The 16,288-nt window shown below is 34.5% G+C and overlaps 1 protein-coding gene across 4 annotated transcripts in view; it reads right to left on the bottom strand.

Annotated features, from left to right (window-relative positions):
- Positions 1-16,288, bottom strand: part of BRAF (B-Raf proto-oncogene, serine/threonine kinase) — a 122,596-nt gene that overhangs the window by 74,087 nt on the left and 32,221 nt on the right. For all 4 annotated transcript variants that reach the window (XM_025045907.1, XM_015588360.2, XM_015588361.2 and 1 more), the window contains exon 2: positions 3,760-3,861. In XM_025045907.1, coding sequence (XP_024901675.1) covers positions 3,760-3,843 — 84 coding nt within the window. In that variant the 5' untranslated portion in view covers positions 3,844-3,861. The remainder of the gene's footprint in view (positions 1-3,759; positions 3,862-16,288) is intronic.

The following is a 16,288-nucleotide window of genomic DNA, read 5'->3' as shown; positions in this document are numbered from 1 at the left end:
AACTATAGACTGGTATAGCTTATTGTCACATAATACCTGGGACATAGTAAGAGATCAATATATATTTATGAAATTTAAATGAAGAATAGGAACACAGGGAAATAATAAGACTGAAAAAGTGGAGACCAGACTGTAGAAAATATACATACTAGGCTATGAAGCATGAACTTCATTCTATAAGCAAGGAAGAATTATCAAAGGTAGAGGGGAATGAAGGAAAAACTTCATTTCAAAACAGTCACTAGACCTGGTATGCTAGATTTTATCATATAATTTGGGGGAGGGGGAGGGAAGGGAGAAAGAAAATATTAAAATGAGCTACTGAGGTAAAGAGCCTAAACTACATCAAAATGCCCTTTCCTTTACAACCGATTAGTTCCCCTACCCTGACTCTGAAATGTTTCACAGCATTTCAGGACATAATAACCAAATCAATTCAAATATTTCTGAGCTGCATTTCCATTAAACTTTTAGTTCCAAAGGCTGACTTAAGGGCATCTCTTTTAATATGATCTACTTACTGAGCCTTAAATCATTCAATAAATATATACTGGACATACATGTGCCTGGTGCTATTTGGGGCTCAGGCTACAAAAATAAAGATTGACGCAATTCCTACCCTTTGAAGATTATATACACGCTGTATGGGAGACAACAGTTCCTCCTTTCAAAGATCAAATGTTCCTATTCGCTGTCATCTGAGTAGCACATTTACTATACAAAGTTAGCCTTAGAAAAGTAATAAATGTAAACAATACATTTTCTGAATGTTATTTACCAAATGTTAGCCTTAATTTTTGAAAATACACCGTTCTTTCCATCGTGATTGTAAACTATTATTCCACTGCATTTATCAGTAGCTCTCTTCCTTTTCTTAAGTACAAAACATTTACTTACTCTACCTCTCCACTGTCGCAGCTGCAATCTACCAAGGTACTTGTCTACCTTGTTTTGTACCTCGCTTGGCTCATTTCACCCCATTATCCTGGCTGCATTCAGTGTGTATGATCATTACTCTTTTAACACTCCTGCCTTAATTCTCAAAACCTCGTATCTCTAAAGCCATTTATTTCCATCCTACCTTCAAGATCCAGAAATATACTAGTCTTTTACAAAATAGTTTCAAATGATGACAAGATCTCAAATTGGAACCTCCAACACCCCTATGCACATACATAGCAAAAACCCAATAAATATTTTTATTAGTAGTTAAAGTAGTACTAGTAATTCTTGTTGTGGTTATTACTGTTATTACTATATTATTTAGCTGAGTTCTTGACATGACTCTACTAAACTATAAATTGAGGTCACAGATCATGTCATTTATTTTTGAGCTGAAAAAAATCTAATAACATTTAAGATTATTAAGATGACTACCCAAATTTATCTACAGATTCAATGCAATCCTTGTCAAAATCCCAATTATTTTTTTTGCAAAAATGGATAAGATGATCTTAAAATTCACATGAAGTGCAAAAGACTCAAAATAACCAAAACAATCTTGCAAAAGGAGGACAAAATTGGAAGATTCACATTTCCTGATTTCAAAAGTTACTATAAAGCTACAGAAATCAAGACATGTGGTACTGGAATAAGAATACACATGCAGAATAACACAGTAGAACTGAGGGTCCAGAAATAAAGCCTTACATTTATGGTCAATAGATGGAAGGATAAACAAAATGTGGTATCTACATACATATGACTATTATTCAATGTTAAACAGAAAATTTTGACAAGCCAGTCACAAAAAGACAGATATTTTCCCACTTATATGAAGTTCCTAGTGTAGCCAAATTCATTAAGACATAAAGAACAATGGTGGATCTCAGTGGGTAATCAATACAGTTTGTTTTTCACTGGAGGGCCTTTAAATATCAGTACCCACAGGTCTTTTCCCCGGGCCTGGTCAATTTTCTCCAGGTAAGAATACTGTAATCGCAATTGGTTCCTCTTAATAATATATCAAACACTGCTAAGTTCAATGTTTTCACTCATTTATGTTTGTCTGTAATTCCCTCCCCTGATTAAAATACAAGCTGCTTGAAGGTAGAGTTTTGTTGTTGTTGTTGTTTAATTGCTATATCACCAGAGGCTAGAAAAGTATAAATGTTAGCAGGCACTCAATAAATATCTGTTGAATTAATGAATCAAAGATATATGGAGCATTTAATATGTTATCAGGAAGTATGCTATTTCATACTTATAAACGCAATCCTTAAATTACCCCATGTGTGATATTATTCCCATTTTACCAATGAGGGGAGGTATAGGGAGGACAGGTAACTTGTCTACAGACTAAGGCACAGCCAGGATTCAAACACAGGGTCTGTGTGACTCCACAGTTCATCTCAACCACTATATTATACTGCCTTCTACAGAGAAATGATGTAGTGTTAGTCCCGAGAATAGGAATCTATACGCTAACAATATAACTTATGAGGTATGGTCTGCTGTATACTGTCCTAGTTAGATGTAATTTGAAAATCAAAAAGCCTCAAGACTATGTGTGTAGAGGGGGCACTGAATCTCTGCTACAGTGAGACATGGTTATTGATACAAATATATTCCATCTGAGGGTGGGGAAAGTCCACCAAGACAGAGAAATGGTTGGCTAATACTGATTAACAAAGAATTACTATTTTCCCCAGCACCATTTGCCCCCTTATGACTCCTCTGCTTGTCCTCCACAGACGGACAAGTAAAACAGACAGCATGGCATATTAAAAAGTACATTAACTAGTAACTGGAAGTATAAATTTTAGTCCTAGCACTGACACTAACTGGCAGTGTGCTCTGGGATAGCCATAGGAAGATCATAGTTTATCAGCAGTTATTTACAGACCTCCAAGTTTATTTTGGAAATGCAAACTTACTGTCTTATGAAATACTTAAGATTTTATTTGCCCTTTAAAGGTAATTAGATTACTAAATTAGAAATTTAGTTTATGAGTCTGTCAATCCATGTCTAAAAATCTCTGGCATTTGAAGGCAAATGGTAAAGCTGATCATTTGTAATTTAGGGTTTTACCCCTGTATGACTAGTGATTACAGCTGGAGCCCACTTTCATAGGGACAGGAAGGATAGCATAGTGGTGAACAGTGTAGGCTGTGCAGCCTGACAATCTAGATTCCATAATAGCGTGCTTGCTGTGGAACCTGAGTGACTTATATAAGGAAACTAATGCCAAGACAGCTTATCTGTGATTATAATAGTAACTACTACCTCACAGGATTAAGGACAATGACTTAACTATAAATTTACAATGATGCTCAAGGCTTAATACAAACACCTCGAAGCACTATTAAACAGCAAAGCTAAGCAATTTTCTGCTATTTAAATATTGTAAATTTTACTTATAAAGAAGCAAAAACCAGTTTGGGGAGATCTGTTCCGGAAAAAAGATATCTTACAAAATTCTCCCCGTTTTCTAATATGGTACCTAGTTTGATGACCTCCACAACAGAATGCTTTCTTCTCTTTTTTAATAAGTTTTATTTTACCAGAGTAATATTCTGAAGTTTATGTATGCTTTTTCTTTAGTTCTGACATTCTCCAAATTACAAAATACTATGTATTTATTTTAACAAGCGAAACACGATTAAGAAGCATAATAAAGACAAAGCTAATTCTCTCTTCCCATTATCTATTTCTAATCCCACCCACTAAGATAACCAATATTACCAGTACAAATGCTTTTTATAAGTTCATATTTTTTCTTTTCAAAATTACTACAGATATGATACTCAAACGCTTACCTCCAGATATATTGATGGTGGATTATGCTCCCCACCAAATTTGTCCAATAGGGCCTCTATATGTTCCTGTGTCAACTTTATCATTTGTTTGATATTCCACACCTAAAAAATATTTTAAAACAATTTAAACAAAAGTCATTTAGGACAGGAATTAGAAATATTTTAACATTTCTATTAAAATATTACAGTAACTGCCAGCATTCCTTGAAATTTAGAGCCAAGAGACTTTAGAGATAGATCATTTAGTCTAGTTTTTTTTCCTCTTATTAAGCATTTAAAATTTTTTTGACACTAGTAATATAACATATTCTTGACTATAAGAAGTTTAAATAAGACATGAGTATTCAGAATAAACGATGGAAATCTCTTTTCACCTTCCCCGCATTCCTGGGCCCCATGCCAAAAAGGTAAGTGCTATTTACAGTTTGGTATGCATCCTTCCACATCTCCTTTCTACACAAGTGAAAAACATAAACACGCATACATAGAATATATAGACACATATATTATATATAAATTTTTAACACTTGCTTTTTTCACTGAACAACATGCCCCATCATATGTATTTTACTTTTTAAAGAAGTTATATAAGCATCCTTTTAAATAGTTGTATTAAGTATACATACATTCATTTCATAATATTGTTATGACATTGCTTATTTCAATGATCTTCAAACTTCAATGGTAACCTAAGTTAGGAGGACGTGAATACTTTCAGGAGATTCAATTTCCAGATCCTCAACATCTATTTGTACTCTTCCTAATTATCTGCTTGAGAACTAGTTCTCCTTTTTTCCTCTCTTTTTAAATCACCACTTTTTAAATCTCCATTTTCTAAAAGAAAAGCAATGTTCTTATCCACCTCTAATACTACTAAAGATGCACTGTTGTGAGATGTATAAACTCTAAGGTACTTAACAAACAAGAGGAAAAATCTCTTGAAAGAAAAGCAGGGAAAAATTCAGAGCAAGATCTTACTCTATCAATGATGATCCTGGCAAGCCTCCAAGCCTTATCCATTCATCCAGCCAGCCTAGAATTCAGAAGTCTGGTGGTTGTAATACCCATGCATATTACATGTTTATTTTAAGATAACTAAAGAGTCTGTTTTGTTTTTTTTCTTGATGAAAATGAGTCCAGTTTACGAGTGGTCTGAGAACTTGCTTTGCAAAATTATGTGGTAGATTACTCTAATAAATTGAATGATCTAAAACCTTCAATTTCAACGTGTGACTAAAAATTTTTAACATACATATAATACATACTAGGAATTATGGCCTTTTAAACTACTTAAAATTATAATGAAAAAATGTGAGAAAATTTAAAGATGTACAAGGGGGAATAGATGAGCAATGGGTTTGAGGAGCCCTGGCTTATTTAATAATTTCCTTACAAGAGGACATTTAAATTATTCCATTTTTCTCAACTTCGAATAATGCTTCAATAAACAGTTCTGAACTGCCTTTCTGGGAAAAGGTACAGGTCTTCCTTTTAGATATAAAGGCAAAGGATTCCTGGATTGAAGGACATGCACATGTAAATTTTAATAAATATGCCAAATGGTCTTCCAAAAGAAAAAAAGTCAAGTCAGACTCCTATATTTGCAGGGTGAGTCCACCCTTTCCCCACAATCCCACCACACTGAGTACTATCAAACTTCTCCACTTCTGGCAATCTGAAGTGAAAAGATGATTTTATTTTTAAATTTGTACTTTCCATAAAGCTGAGCATTTTTCATATTTATTGGCCATTTAAATCTATTTTTGAAAAATTCCCTATGCACATCCTTTCTGCCTTCTATTCTTTTTTTTTTCCCTCTCTTGTTGATTTATGGATATCTTTTATTCTGGATATTCATCCTTCTTATTCTCAAATAAATGTTATAGTCTTTCCTTGTTTTACACTTTATGTCTCTTTTGTCATATAAAGTGTTTGCTTCTTAAAGTGTGGCCACAGACAACCAGCAGCATGATCTTCTGGAAGTTTTCTGGAGTAGCAAAATCTCAGGCCCTATTTCATACCTACTGAATTTTAACAATATGATTCATAATAAAGTTTGAGAAGCAATGACAGAAGTTTCAAATTTTTGCAATAGTCCAATATTGCAATATTTTCCTTTATGACTCCTTGGCTAATTTCTCATATCCCCAAAGAGTAGTGGATGTCTTTTTTTTCTCTAGCTGCACATACTCGCCAGGTGATTTTATTCAATCTTGTGGCTTTGTATGCCAAATACAGGACTGTAAAGCCCAGATTTTTAAATCTAGCTGTCTTCTCAACTCCATACTCTTCTAGTCCACTGCCTACTGAATATTTTAACTAAGAAAACTAGCAGGCATCTCAAACATAACATGTTCAAAACTTAACTTCCGAGCTACCTCCGAGCCCCGCCAAATACTTGTTTTTCCTAGTCTCTTCATCCAAGAAAATGATAAACTCCCTCTATAATGAGTTCATTGACCATCTAGGCAGAATTGCTTTATAGTGAGAATTTGATGTTGTAAAATTGATTGTTTTTCATGTTTATTAGCTACTTCGAGACCAAAAACATGTTTTATTCACTTGTCCTCTCATCACTTATCTTGGTGTTTTAGTCCTAAACAGGTATACAATTAATGCTAGAGCTAAGATTTAAGCTGTCTTCAGAATAGGATGAGAGAAAAAAATTAATCCTTTTCAGTGATTCTTTCCAATCCAATACACTGAAGACTCTACTACCCACAGCCTTTTTGTTTTTTAAAGCTCCACAGATAAAACTCATGTACAGTTAGGATAAAGAACCACTCTCGAAAAAATGGGAGAGAAAAAGGGAGAAAAAAAGGATTAGAGATGAGGAATGAGCATGGGGAAATGTGGAGACTGAGATGATTAGAATAAAATTTTCTTGCTGGGGAAGAGAAAACTATAAGATCGGTTAGTCAGGGCAGGGCCAGACCATGAATGTCTGGAAATCTGATTTCTTATCTTCCCAAACAAGAGTAATTTTATATCCAAAGAATAAACAAAAATCACTATGAGTCCTAGTTCAAATTAGAGTAGATGAGCCTGGGAGAGAAAATTCTTTCAGATTTCCCTCAAAGAGTAAAAACTTTAATTAATATGTATAAAATAGATATAAAAAAGATATTAAAAAGTAAAATAAGATATTGTAAAGTTAACAGTAGATATATAGTTTTGGCCTTAAAATGCCTTCTTGGAAAAATAAGAAAATCTATTACAACAATCCTAAAAGGTAAATGAAAGAATTAAAAACAAAAACAAAAACAAATTCAAGGAAGGTACCAGATCTCCTGTCTTGCTTTGATCTCTTCAACAGACCACAGCAATTATAACCAGGCAATTAACAATTGATCACTTCTAGTGATGTTACAAATGGCAAAATTCCCTTTCCAAAAAAAGGTCAAAATAAGTTTAAAAACCTAGCTCAGAAGATGCTTATGTTAAAATATAAATGCAGACAAACTGCTATGGAAGGAACCGAAGGGCAACAATGGCACAAAAAACTAGAGCCACTGGTTTTTCTCCTCCCAATAAAAAGGTATCAGGTCCAGATTATTATATGATTGGTTTCTATCAAAACTTTAAAGAAAATGCATTTCCAATGATTAATAGGTGACTATACATTAAAAATTTCTTTAACTCATTTTATGAAGCTAGCAAAATATAGATGCCAAACTTTATAAAGATAATACAAAAAATAAAACCATAATATAATCCAATCTGTAAGGACAAACTCTTAAATATGATTTAATACTATATATATGATTTAATGCCATAGTCACTGATTATGAATCCAGTTACACAATTCTTAATAAGTCAAAAGAAGAAATTACAGGACTACGGTAATAGATGCCAAAACACAAATGATGATGATGATGATGACGATAACAATAGAGACATGGTCTTAAATTTTCAAGAAAATTATTAAAAGAATCATGGTACTAAAAGCAAGGAGGCTAGAGCATCAGTCATTCAGTGGGTAAAAATCTGATTAATTCTTGTAAAATAGAAAACAAATATAATCACCTTGACAGAAAAATCAAAGCTAATAAATTTTAGACCAAAATATAATAAGTTTCCACTGAGATAACTCTAGAAGATATACAAGTTTAAAGACAACACACATAAAAAAGAAGCATGAAGAAATCATAAAGGCCTGAATTTTGAATCATATAGTCATCAAAATAAAGCTTCAGTTGAAGTAACAGATTAAAGCTGAAGAGAGTTAAAGAACTAGAAGATGATTAGGAGAGAACATTAGCTAAAAGGCAGAGAAAAATAGGTTAAAAAAAAAAAAAACACGAAAGAGATAAAAGAATTAGTCCAGAAGGCAAACAGAAAATGCTTTTATGTGTAGACTCTATATCATAACAATCTCAATTTCCCCCAAATTAATTCAGTGCAGTGCAATAAACAAAATCCCGAGAGATTTCTTCCAATGGAATTTGACACACCGATTTTAGTATTCTCATGGAAGCACTGTAAAATGATAGCCTTTTAACTATTTTAAATAATAAGGAAGGTAAGACTGGTGTTCCCAGACAGCAAGACATAAAGCAATAGCATGGTACAGGGATAGACAAACAGGGCAAAGGGACTGAAATGGAGGCGTAGGTATTTTTATACATGGCATATGGTTTGTGTTGGCATTATAATTTAGTGGGGTCAGGATGGACTATATAATGAATAATGCTGAGGTAACTGGCTATCCTTTCGGAAAAGGTAAAATAATCCAAAAGAAAAATGGGCAAAGGATTTATGAACACGTAGTTCACTAAAGAGAATTCAGAATATCCAATAAACACGAGACAAAAATAAATGACCTCATTAATGATCAAAGAAAGGTAAATCAATATGAGAAACCATTTCGTACCCATGAGACTGGCAAAAAATTTTTTTCTAATGATATACCAAGAGTTGGCAACCATGTACAGCTGTAAGTATATGTCAACATGTATATATCTCAAAAACAAGTGAAAAAAGCAAGTTCCAGGATATGTACCACTTTAAAACATGCACTGATATTGTCTGTAGATATAAACCCAGGGCAAAAATACAGAAACATGCATGAGTATGATGAACACTAAATTTGGACAGAATAATGGTTACTTCTGAACAGAGAGAGAGGGCAGGAAATAGAATTAAAGATAAGCTTTGTTATCTCTTATTATCTATAAGGTACTTTATCTGTGTCTTTTTTTATGTTTTAAAAAATCTGAAGTAAATATAATAGAAGACACAATTCAACAAAATTGGGTAATGGGTACATGAATGGTCATTATATTATTCTCTATACTTTTCTACAAGCTTGAAAAAAAGGAAGGGAGGAAGAAATGAAGAAGGAAATTGAGGTGGTGAGCTGGTTAGTTCCTTCCATACTAAAGCTGTCCTTACTTTTGCAATTGGGGTAGCCCTAAACCTGTCTACTCCAATCCCTGTGCCCTAAAAGAAACCAGCCTACGAACATACAAGATTTTTATAGAACCCACACTCAGATTTTCCTTTTAGAAAAGAAGTCGAGATCTGTATAACTGTAAAGTTCTACTGTAATCGACTTAGTCCTTTATTCATGAATATGAACAGACAGTTAAGAAACAAAAGACACAGCACAGTGACAACAGTTAATAATACTGTTCTGTATATTCGAAAGTTGCTAAGAGAGTAGATCTTAAAAGCTCTTATCACAAGAAAAAAATTTGTAACTGTGTGGAGATAGATGTTAACCAGACTTATTGTAGTGACCATTTCTCATTCTATCATTATGTTATACACCTGAAAATATAATGCTATATGCCAAGTATATCTCAATAGAAAAAAGAATCACAAGACACTGTGAAAACTCCAACAAGAGGAAAAAGAAAGATCACAATGAACAAACAGAAAGACTGAATGAGCAAGGAGAAAATAGATGACTGGGAAAAAATTTTAGAAGGGGTAAATAACAGAATGAGCATTGGTAAAGACCATTGTAGTAATTTGTAATATAAAGTTTTAAAAAGTTCCCAGAAAGTAGAGCAAAATCAAAACCCCAAAACAGAGATGGATAATACAAGTAAAAAGGTGAGACATTAAGAACATATCTGGGAGGTTCAAAATTCATTTAATAAGAAATACAAATAAAATAGAAGAAATTAATTTTAAAACTATTTTGATCTAAGGAAAAATATCATCAGTATTTGACTGAAAGGCCTTAGTGAGGGCTAAGGTAAATGAGTAAAAAAAAGACTCATCTGAATACATCTTAGTTTCCATAATTAAATTTAAGGAATTAGAAAGAAAACTCTAAAAGTTACTGATAAAATAGCTAGAATTAACCTGACATCAGGTTTTTCATCAGCAACATTAAGAGAGAATGATGACAGAAAATAGATTACTTATTGTCTAAGACTTGTGGGGGAGGGGTGTGGAAATAGGGAGTAAGTATCTGGGGGGTTCTTTTGGGGGTGATAAAAATATTCTACAATGGATTGTGGTGATGGTTGCACTAATCTGTGGATATATTAAAAACCACTGAAGTGTATCCTTTAAATGGGTGCATACTATGGTATGCGAATTATATCTTAATAAAGATGTTAAAGAAAAGACAGTAGAGTAATACCTCCATTATCCAGAACAAAATAGTTCTGAACCTGGAATTTTACACACAGGCAAACTACTAATCAAGCATGAGGGTCAACAAAAGCCTTCTGGACATGTAAGTTCTCAAAAATTTACTTCTATAGAATCACAGGTCTGAAAACATTCAGAAACTGATGATGTGGAAGAGAGATGGTAACTATAGGAAAGACGCTCTAGCGACAGTAAGAAAAGATGGAATCTGAGTCACAAGAGGAGGAATTAGTCATGTGAGGTCTCTGATAAAAAGTGAACGGAAGACAGAGAACATGGAGACCAATGCAGACAGGTTTGTAGATTTGGTGATGAGAAGAGAGCTGCATCTAAGTTCTCAATAAAGTTTGAGGTGAAGTCCACAGATGAGAGTGGGAGGTGGGAGAAGTTTGCAGTGAGCGGAAATGCGGTCTTAGTGGGGAAAGGGAAGAAGGAGCCCCACTGCCAGACATTGTTGAAGCCCTGCTGAGGTTTATGGCATAAATTTAAAGTGGTACATTCAAGTGCCTGAGTGCAGGCACAGACGGTAGGCAGTTGGCATTTTGTCAGGCCCATAAAATGAAAGGGGAGAGGGAGTAGAGAATCAAGGATATTAGTAATTCTTATAGTCATTCGTTACAAACATCTTGGTTTTGAAGTCTTTGGGTTGTGAAGAAAGTTTCAGCGACGAAGGCTGAAGAAGTGCTATAATGGGGGGCCAGACAGGTAGGTGTCTGGAACTCATTTACAGTCAAGGAAGAGGTTGAGAATTTAAGAGTTTGATCATGGTTCCATAATTGCTTTGGTGAGGTAGAGAGTGAGAAATAAAAACAGGGAAGTGGTATGCATGAAATCAGTAAACAGAAAATATCATGACTTTGAGTTAAACTTAGAAATTAATCTAAAATGGAATAAGAAGCAAAAATTTTTGTGGCTAATTAAAAGCAGAAAGTTTCTAGGATTCTGGAAAAAAATGCAAAACAAAACAGCGAATAAACTATTTTAAACTGTCCATAAAATCATCAACTAAATTTACTTAACTTTAAAAAAATCCAGTGACTCATCACTACTATTCAAAAGGGTCGTCAGTAAACAGATTAAATTTTGGTCATATACATATAACTGAATGAAATGGAAATGTCTGAATTAGGGATAAAGTTGAATGAAAATGTAGAAGTATATCGTGGAAAACACTAGAAGTTGTACAGATTGAGGACTTTCAATTGAAAATACTTTTACATATCTTATCGACATATCCCGTTTCTTGCCTTTTGGTACAATCCCCCTAGTCAGAATCTTCTTTCACTGTAACCTCTTATCCCAAGTCTCTCTCGGTTCTCCAAAATTCTGGGGCACCATTCCACAGAACCACATCCTACCACCAAAAGCAAAGATTTGTGAGAAAACACTGTCACAAGTAAATAACTGGGGCATAATGGCCTATTAGGACTATAAGCTCAGTGAAGTTGAGATTTCTACCACGTTGATAACTGTCTTAGTCCTAGCACTTAGGCACACTAGCATGAAGCAGGTAGTTTATAGGTGCTGACTGCATACAAATATTTAAAACTCTATGTTCTGGGTAAGCTCAGAGTAGACTGATGAAATGACATTCAAGAGAATTCAACTGAGGTCAGAGAAGTAACAAGGTACAAATAAGGTCAGAGGAGTAGGAGCCACCTTAGTCAAGATTCTTTCTAAACTGGGGTTCCATGAGAGAATTAAGTCCTATTGCTCAAGACATCCAGCGTTAATAATGAATTATCTTCTCTCCAATGTATCTAGAATGCTATTTCTGACTCTCAAGACAGAGTTAAAATGTATGTTCACTAGTTTTAGGTATTTTTTAGTAAACCCCAAATTAACGAATGATATTTTGCCAAGAGCATTTCATGGTATGTGAATGTTTTAAGGATACAGTATTACCATATATACATTGGAAAAAAAAATCTGGCTATTTCATTCGCTTCATGTGCTTTTCCCCTTCTAAAATAATACACTGTCAGTTTTCAAAGACTTTCAATTTCTCCATCACTATAAGACCTCTCCAGCTTCTAATTCCATTTTCTCTGTGCTATGTACTCTAATAACAAGTGGGTGATAGGAACACTAAACTATAATTATCGAACTAATTTTATATACTGCTTACTCTGTACCAGGCACCATTTATACATTTTGTATATATAAAACTTGTTCACTTCCTACCAACAACTCAGTGAGGTTGGAATTATTATTATTCTTTACTTTACAGATGAGGAAACAGAGGTTAAAAAAAACCGAAAACAATGTGGCCCATGAGAAAAAATCCTCCAACATCAGGTTTTCTAACCAAGAACAGCTGACACTTCACACACTCCATAACGAGGCAGGTGAGAACTTTGAGACAGTAATTAGAATTTAAGTAGAAGTGAATCAATGTAGATTAGCTCCTTCAGTCAACAAATATTTAATGAGTGTCTACTATGTACTAGGGTTCTAGGCAATGAAGATAGTGCAATTAAACCAAAGTCTGACCTCATGGAGCATACATTCTAGTTGAGGGAAGACAAACATTTTTTAAAAAAATAGAATACAAAATATGTCAGATGGTGATTAAAAAGTCATAGAGAAAAACAGCTGGAAAGCAGGAGGGAGGCAGGTGGCTATTAATTGTGTAGGGTGGTAAGACTGAAGGTCTCATGAACAGAGACCCGAGGGAGTGTGGGAGCAAGCTTGTCATGCACGTACATAAAGAGGAAACTGGAGGGGAAACAAATGTAAAGGCATAAGGTAGGATCAAATTTGGTGTGCATGACAGGCTGAGTATATTCATGACTCTAATTAACGGCTTCCCTGTAGACACACCTCTGCCTTATCACTTTGTAGTCTATTTCCACTCTGATCCTGAGCTTCTCCAAGTGACCTGCTTTGGGCAACAGAATGTTAGTAAACATGAACCAAGCAGAGACTTAAAATGTAAATATGTGCTGCTTCTTGCCATCTTGTACAACTGAACTTGCTTGCTCTTACACCTCTGCCTTGCTATGAGAACACGTTTGGGTTAGCTTACTAGAACCAAGTTGTGCCATTCAAGGCCATCCTAGACCAGCCATCCTACCTAGAAGCACCAGCTGGTCACAGAAACATAAGAGAGCCTAGCCAAGTTTAGCTCACCCCAGAATTACCTGCTCACAGACTCACAGTAGTTGTTTTAAGCACTAAGCCTTGGGTAGTTTGTTACACAATAGAAAATTAATAGATTGTGTCAGAGGAACTGTGACATACAACAGAACATACAAAAACTTACATACATGAATGTTCATGGCAGCATTATGCATAATAATCAAAAAGGGAAAACAACCAAACTACTCATCAATAAATAAATCAAATATGAATAAATAAAATGTGGTATATTCATTCGAGAAAATATTTGGCAATAAAAATAAAAGACTGAAACATGCTACAACATAAACATACCCCGAAAATATTGTACTAAGTGAAAGAAGCAAAGGACCACATATTGTGTGATTACACTTACATGAAAAGTCTGGAATAGGGAAATCCATAGAGAAATTAGATTAGTGGTTGCTTAAGACTGAGGAGAATAAAGGATTTGAGGGATGTTGGCTAAGGGGTGTGGAGTTTCTTTACTGGAGTGATGAAAATAGTCTAAAATTGATTTTGGTGATAGTTGTTGCATAACTCTGTTAACATAAAAAAGCCATTGAACTGTGCACTTTAAATGGGTGATCTGTATGATATATGAACTCTATCTCAATAAAGACATTTTTTAAAAATAAGAAAGTGACATGACCACTTAGGTGTTTTAAATGGCTGCTATATTCAAAATTGACCATAGTGGGAACAAGAACAGATGCCAAGAAATCAGATTTGAAATGACTGTCAAATGGAAGATGATGGCACCTTTTACCAGGCTGATACTGGCAGAAGTGGTAAGATGTGTCAGATTCTGGATGTATTATAAAGATAGAGTCAGTAAGATTTGCTGATGAATTGAACAGAGAGGAGTCATCTTTGACACTACAGTTTTTAACCTCAGACAAAGGATGTAAGACCCCAAAGACTGCTAAAGGAACACTGGCGGCGGGAGAGGAATAATAAAATGACAATTTTATTATTTAAACTTTATTTTAAATACCGTGAAAGGCTATTAAACAATCAGGGTGCAGACATTAAATAGTAGCTAGATATACACATCTGGAATTAAATGAGAGATCTGGGCAGGAGATATAAATTTGGGAGTCAAAAACATGTTTTTTGCTCATTCTAAAAACTTTTTTTCACATTTATAACAGCTTGGAAATCAGAATGCACCTTACAACTGAGGACATTTAAAAACTGCTGTTGTCCAGTTGGTGGACTTGATGAACTTGTCATAGTCCACACATGTACGACTTGGTCAAGGCTATTCACACTGCTGTCAGTAAACTAAGCTATGTGCGTTATTGGTATTCCATATGTTGAGAGTAATTGCCACTTTAAATACCTTCAGAAAGACTATATGTAATATGATTCCACATTGAAATAAAAGTTATTTATGTATGTTAACTGACTATTTTTGGGTGGTATATAAAATAACAGTGCATCTTAGAATTAATATTATCTGGAATACGGAAAAAGACAGTGAAAAATGATGATACTGAAAAACATGAAAACGAAAAAGATCACCAAGGAAGTAAAAACAGATAGGGAAAAGAAGAGACAGACCATACATAGGCAAGTTCCTACCTCATAGTTTTTTTTTTCTCATGGGATAACTGCAAGAATTTAGCTAGCAGACTGCTTGAGACATAATTAAAAACACAATCATCAGTTACTGATATTATCATTAAATGTTAAAAGGCCTATGGCAGAAGTTCCATCAATGGGCAGTTTCCAGAGAAGGTGTACCAGCTAGGATAGACGACATTATGGTCCATCCAAATCTCCAAACTCTGCAGCTTAAAACAAAAAAGGTTTATTTCTCATGCTATAGGCCCATTTCAGATAAGCAGGGAAGTCCTGTTTATTGCAGTCACTCAGGACTCAGGGTGACAGAGCAGCCACTATTTTGAATAATGCTCAACACTGGGCTGGACAGAAAAAGAAAAAAAAAAAGCTCTGTAGGGCCTGACACAGGCAATTAGACATAGGACATCAGGTGACACAGATCATATCTGTTCATAACAATGAAGAGAACCAGTCACATAGCCTTCTGTGCGATCAGAATAGGAAAACTGGATGTGGCCAAAAAGCACAAATGACTGCCATGGGAGGCTAATTTACCCAGAAATCCATAGATACAAGAAAACTGCAAAGACTGCCTGAGACTTTGGCTTAGATATTATGATTACTAGATGCAATGGAAGAAATGAAGAAGTGCATTACCTCTACAAAACACCATCTACATTTTAATGGCTTTTGGATAGGTTGCCTCTTCTGCCAGAACATTATTTTCCCCCTGTTGCCCACACTTTTCTACAACACAGCCAAACAGGGGACTGTTTTTGTCCCCCTAAAGGGACAAAATGTGAACAAAAAACCTAAATCTTAAACACACTGATTGCTACTTATGCTGATTAATAAAGAAATGAACAACACAATCGTAAGAGATCTTGGATATATTTTAAAATTCCAATATTTGACTAGGAAACTTTAGGACTTGAAATTTAGTCTAATGCTATGAGAGAGGAGAAATTAGGAAATAAAACAGCTATCTATCTAACTTATATAGGGTGTCTGTTATCACCCTATATATTATGGTTCTATAATAATTCTGTAACATCTGACTTCTGATAATATACACTGCCTCATGACCATACCAAGGACGTGTTATACCAGATGGGCCAATCATATACATCATGTTCTAGAATAAAATCATTTCGTTCAATGTTGTTGCTTATAATGTTAATAAGAAAAAAATAACTGATTCCCAGCTGAGGCCACTATCTGTGTGCAGTCT

The sequence above is a fragment of the Pteropus alecto genome, unplaced genomic scaffold, assembly GCF_000325575.1.
Source record: "Pteropus alecto unplaced genomic scaffold, ASM32557v1 scaffold22, whole genome shotgun sequence".
Lineage (NCBI taxonomy): Eukaryota > Metazoa > Chordata > Mammalia > Chiroptera > Pteropodidae > Pteropus > Pteropus alecto.
The sequence above is the reverse complement of the archived record's forward strand: the minus strand, read 5'-3'. Positions and strand labels throughout refer to the sequence as shown.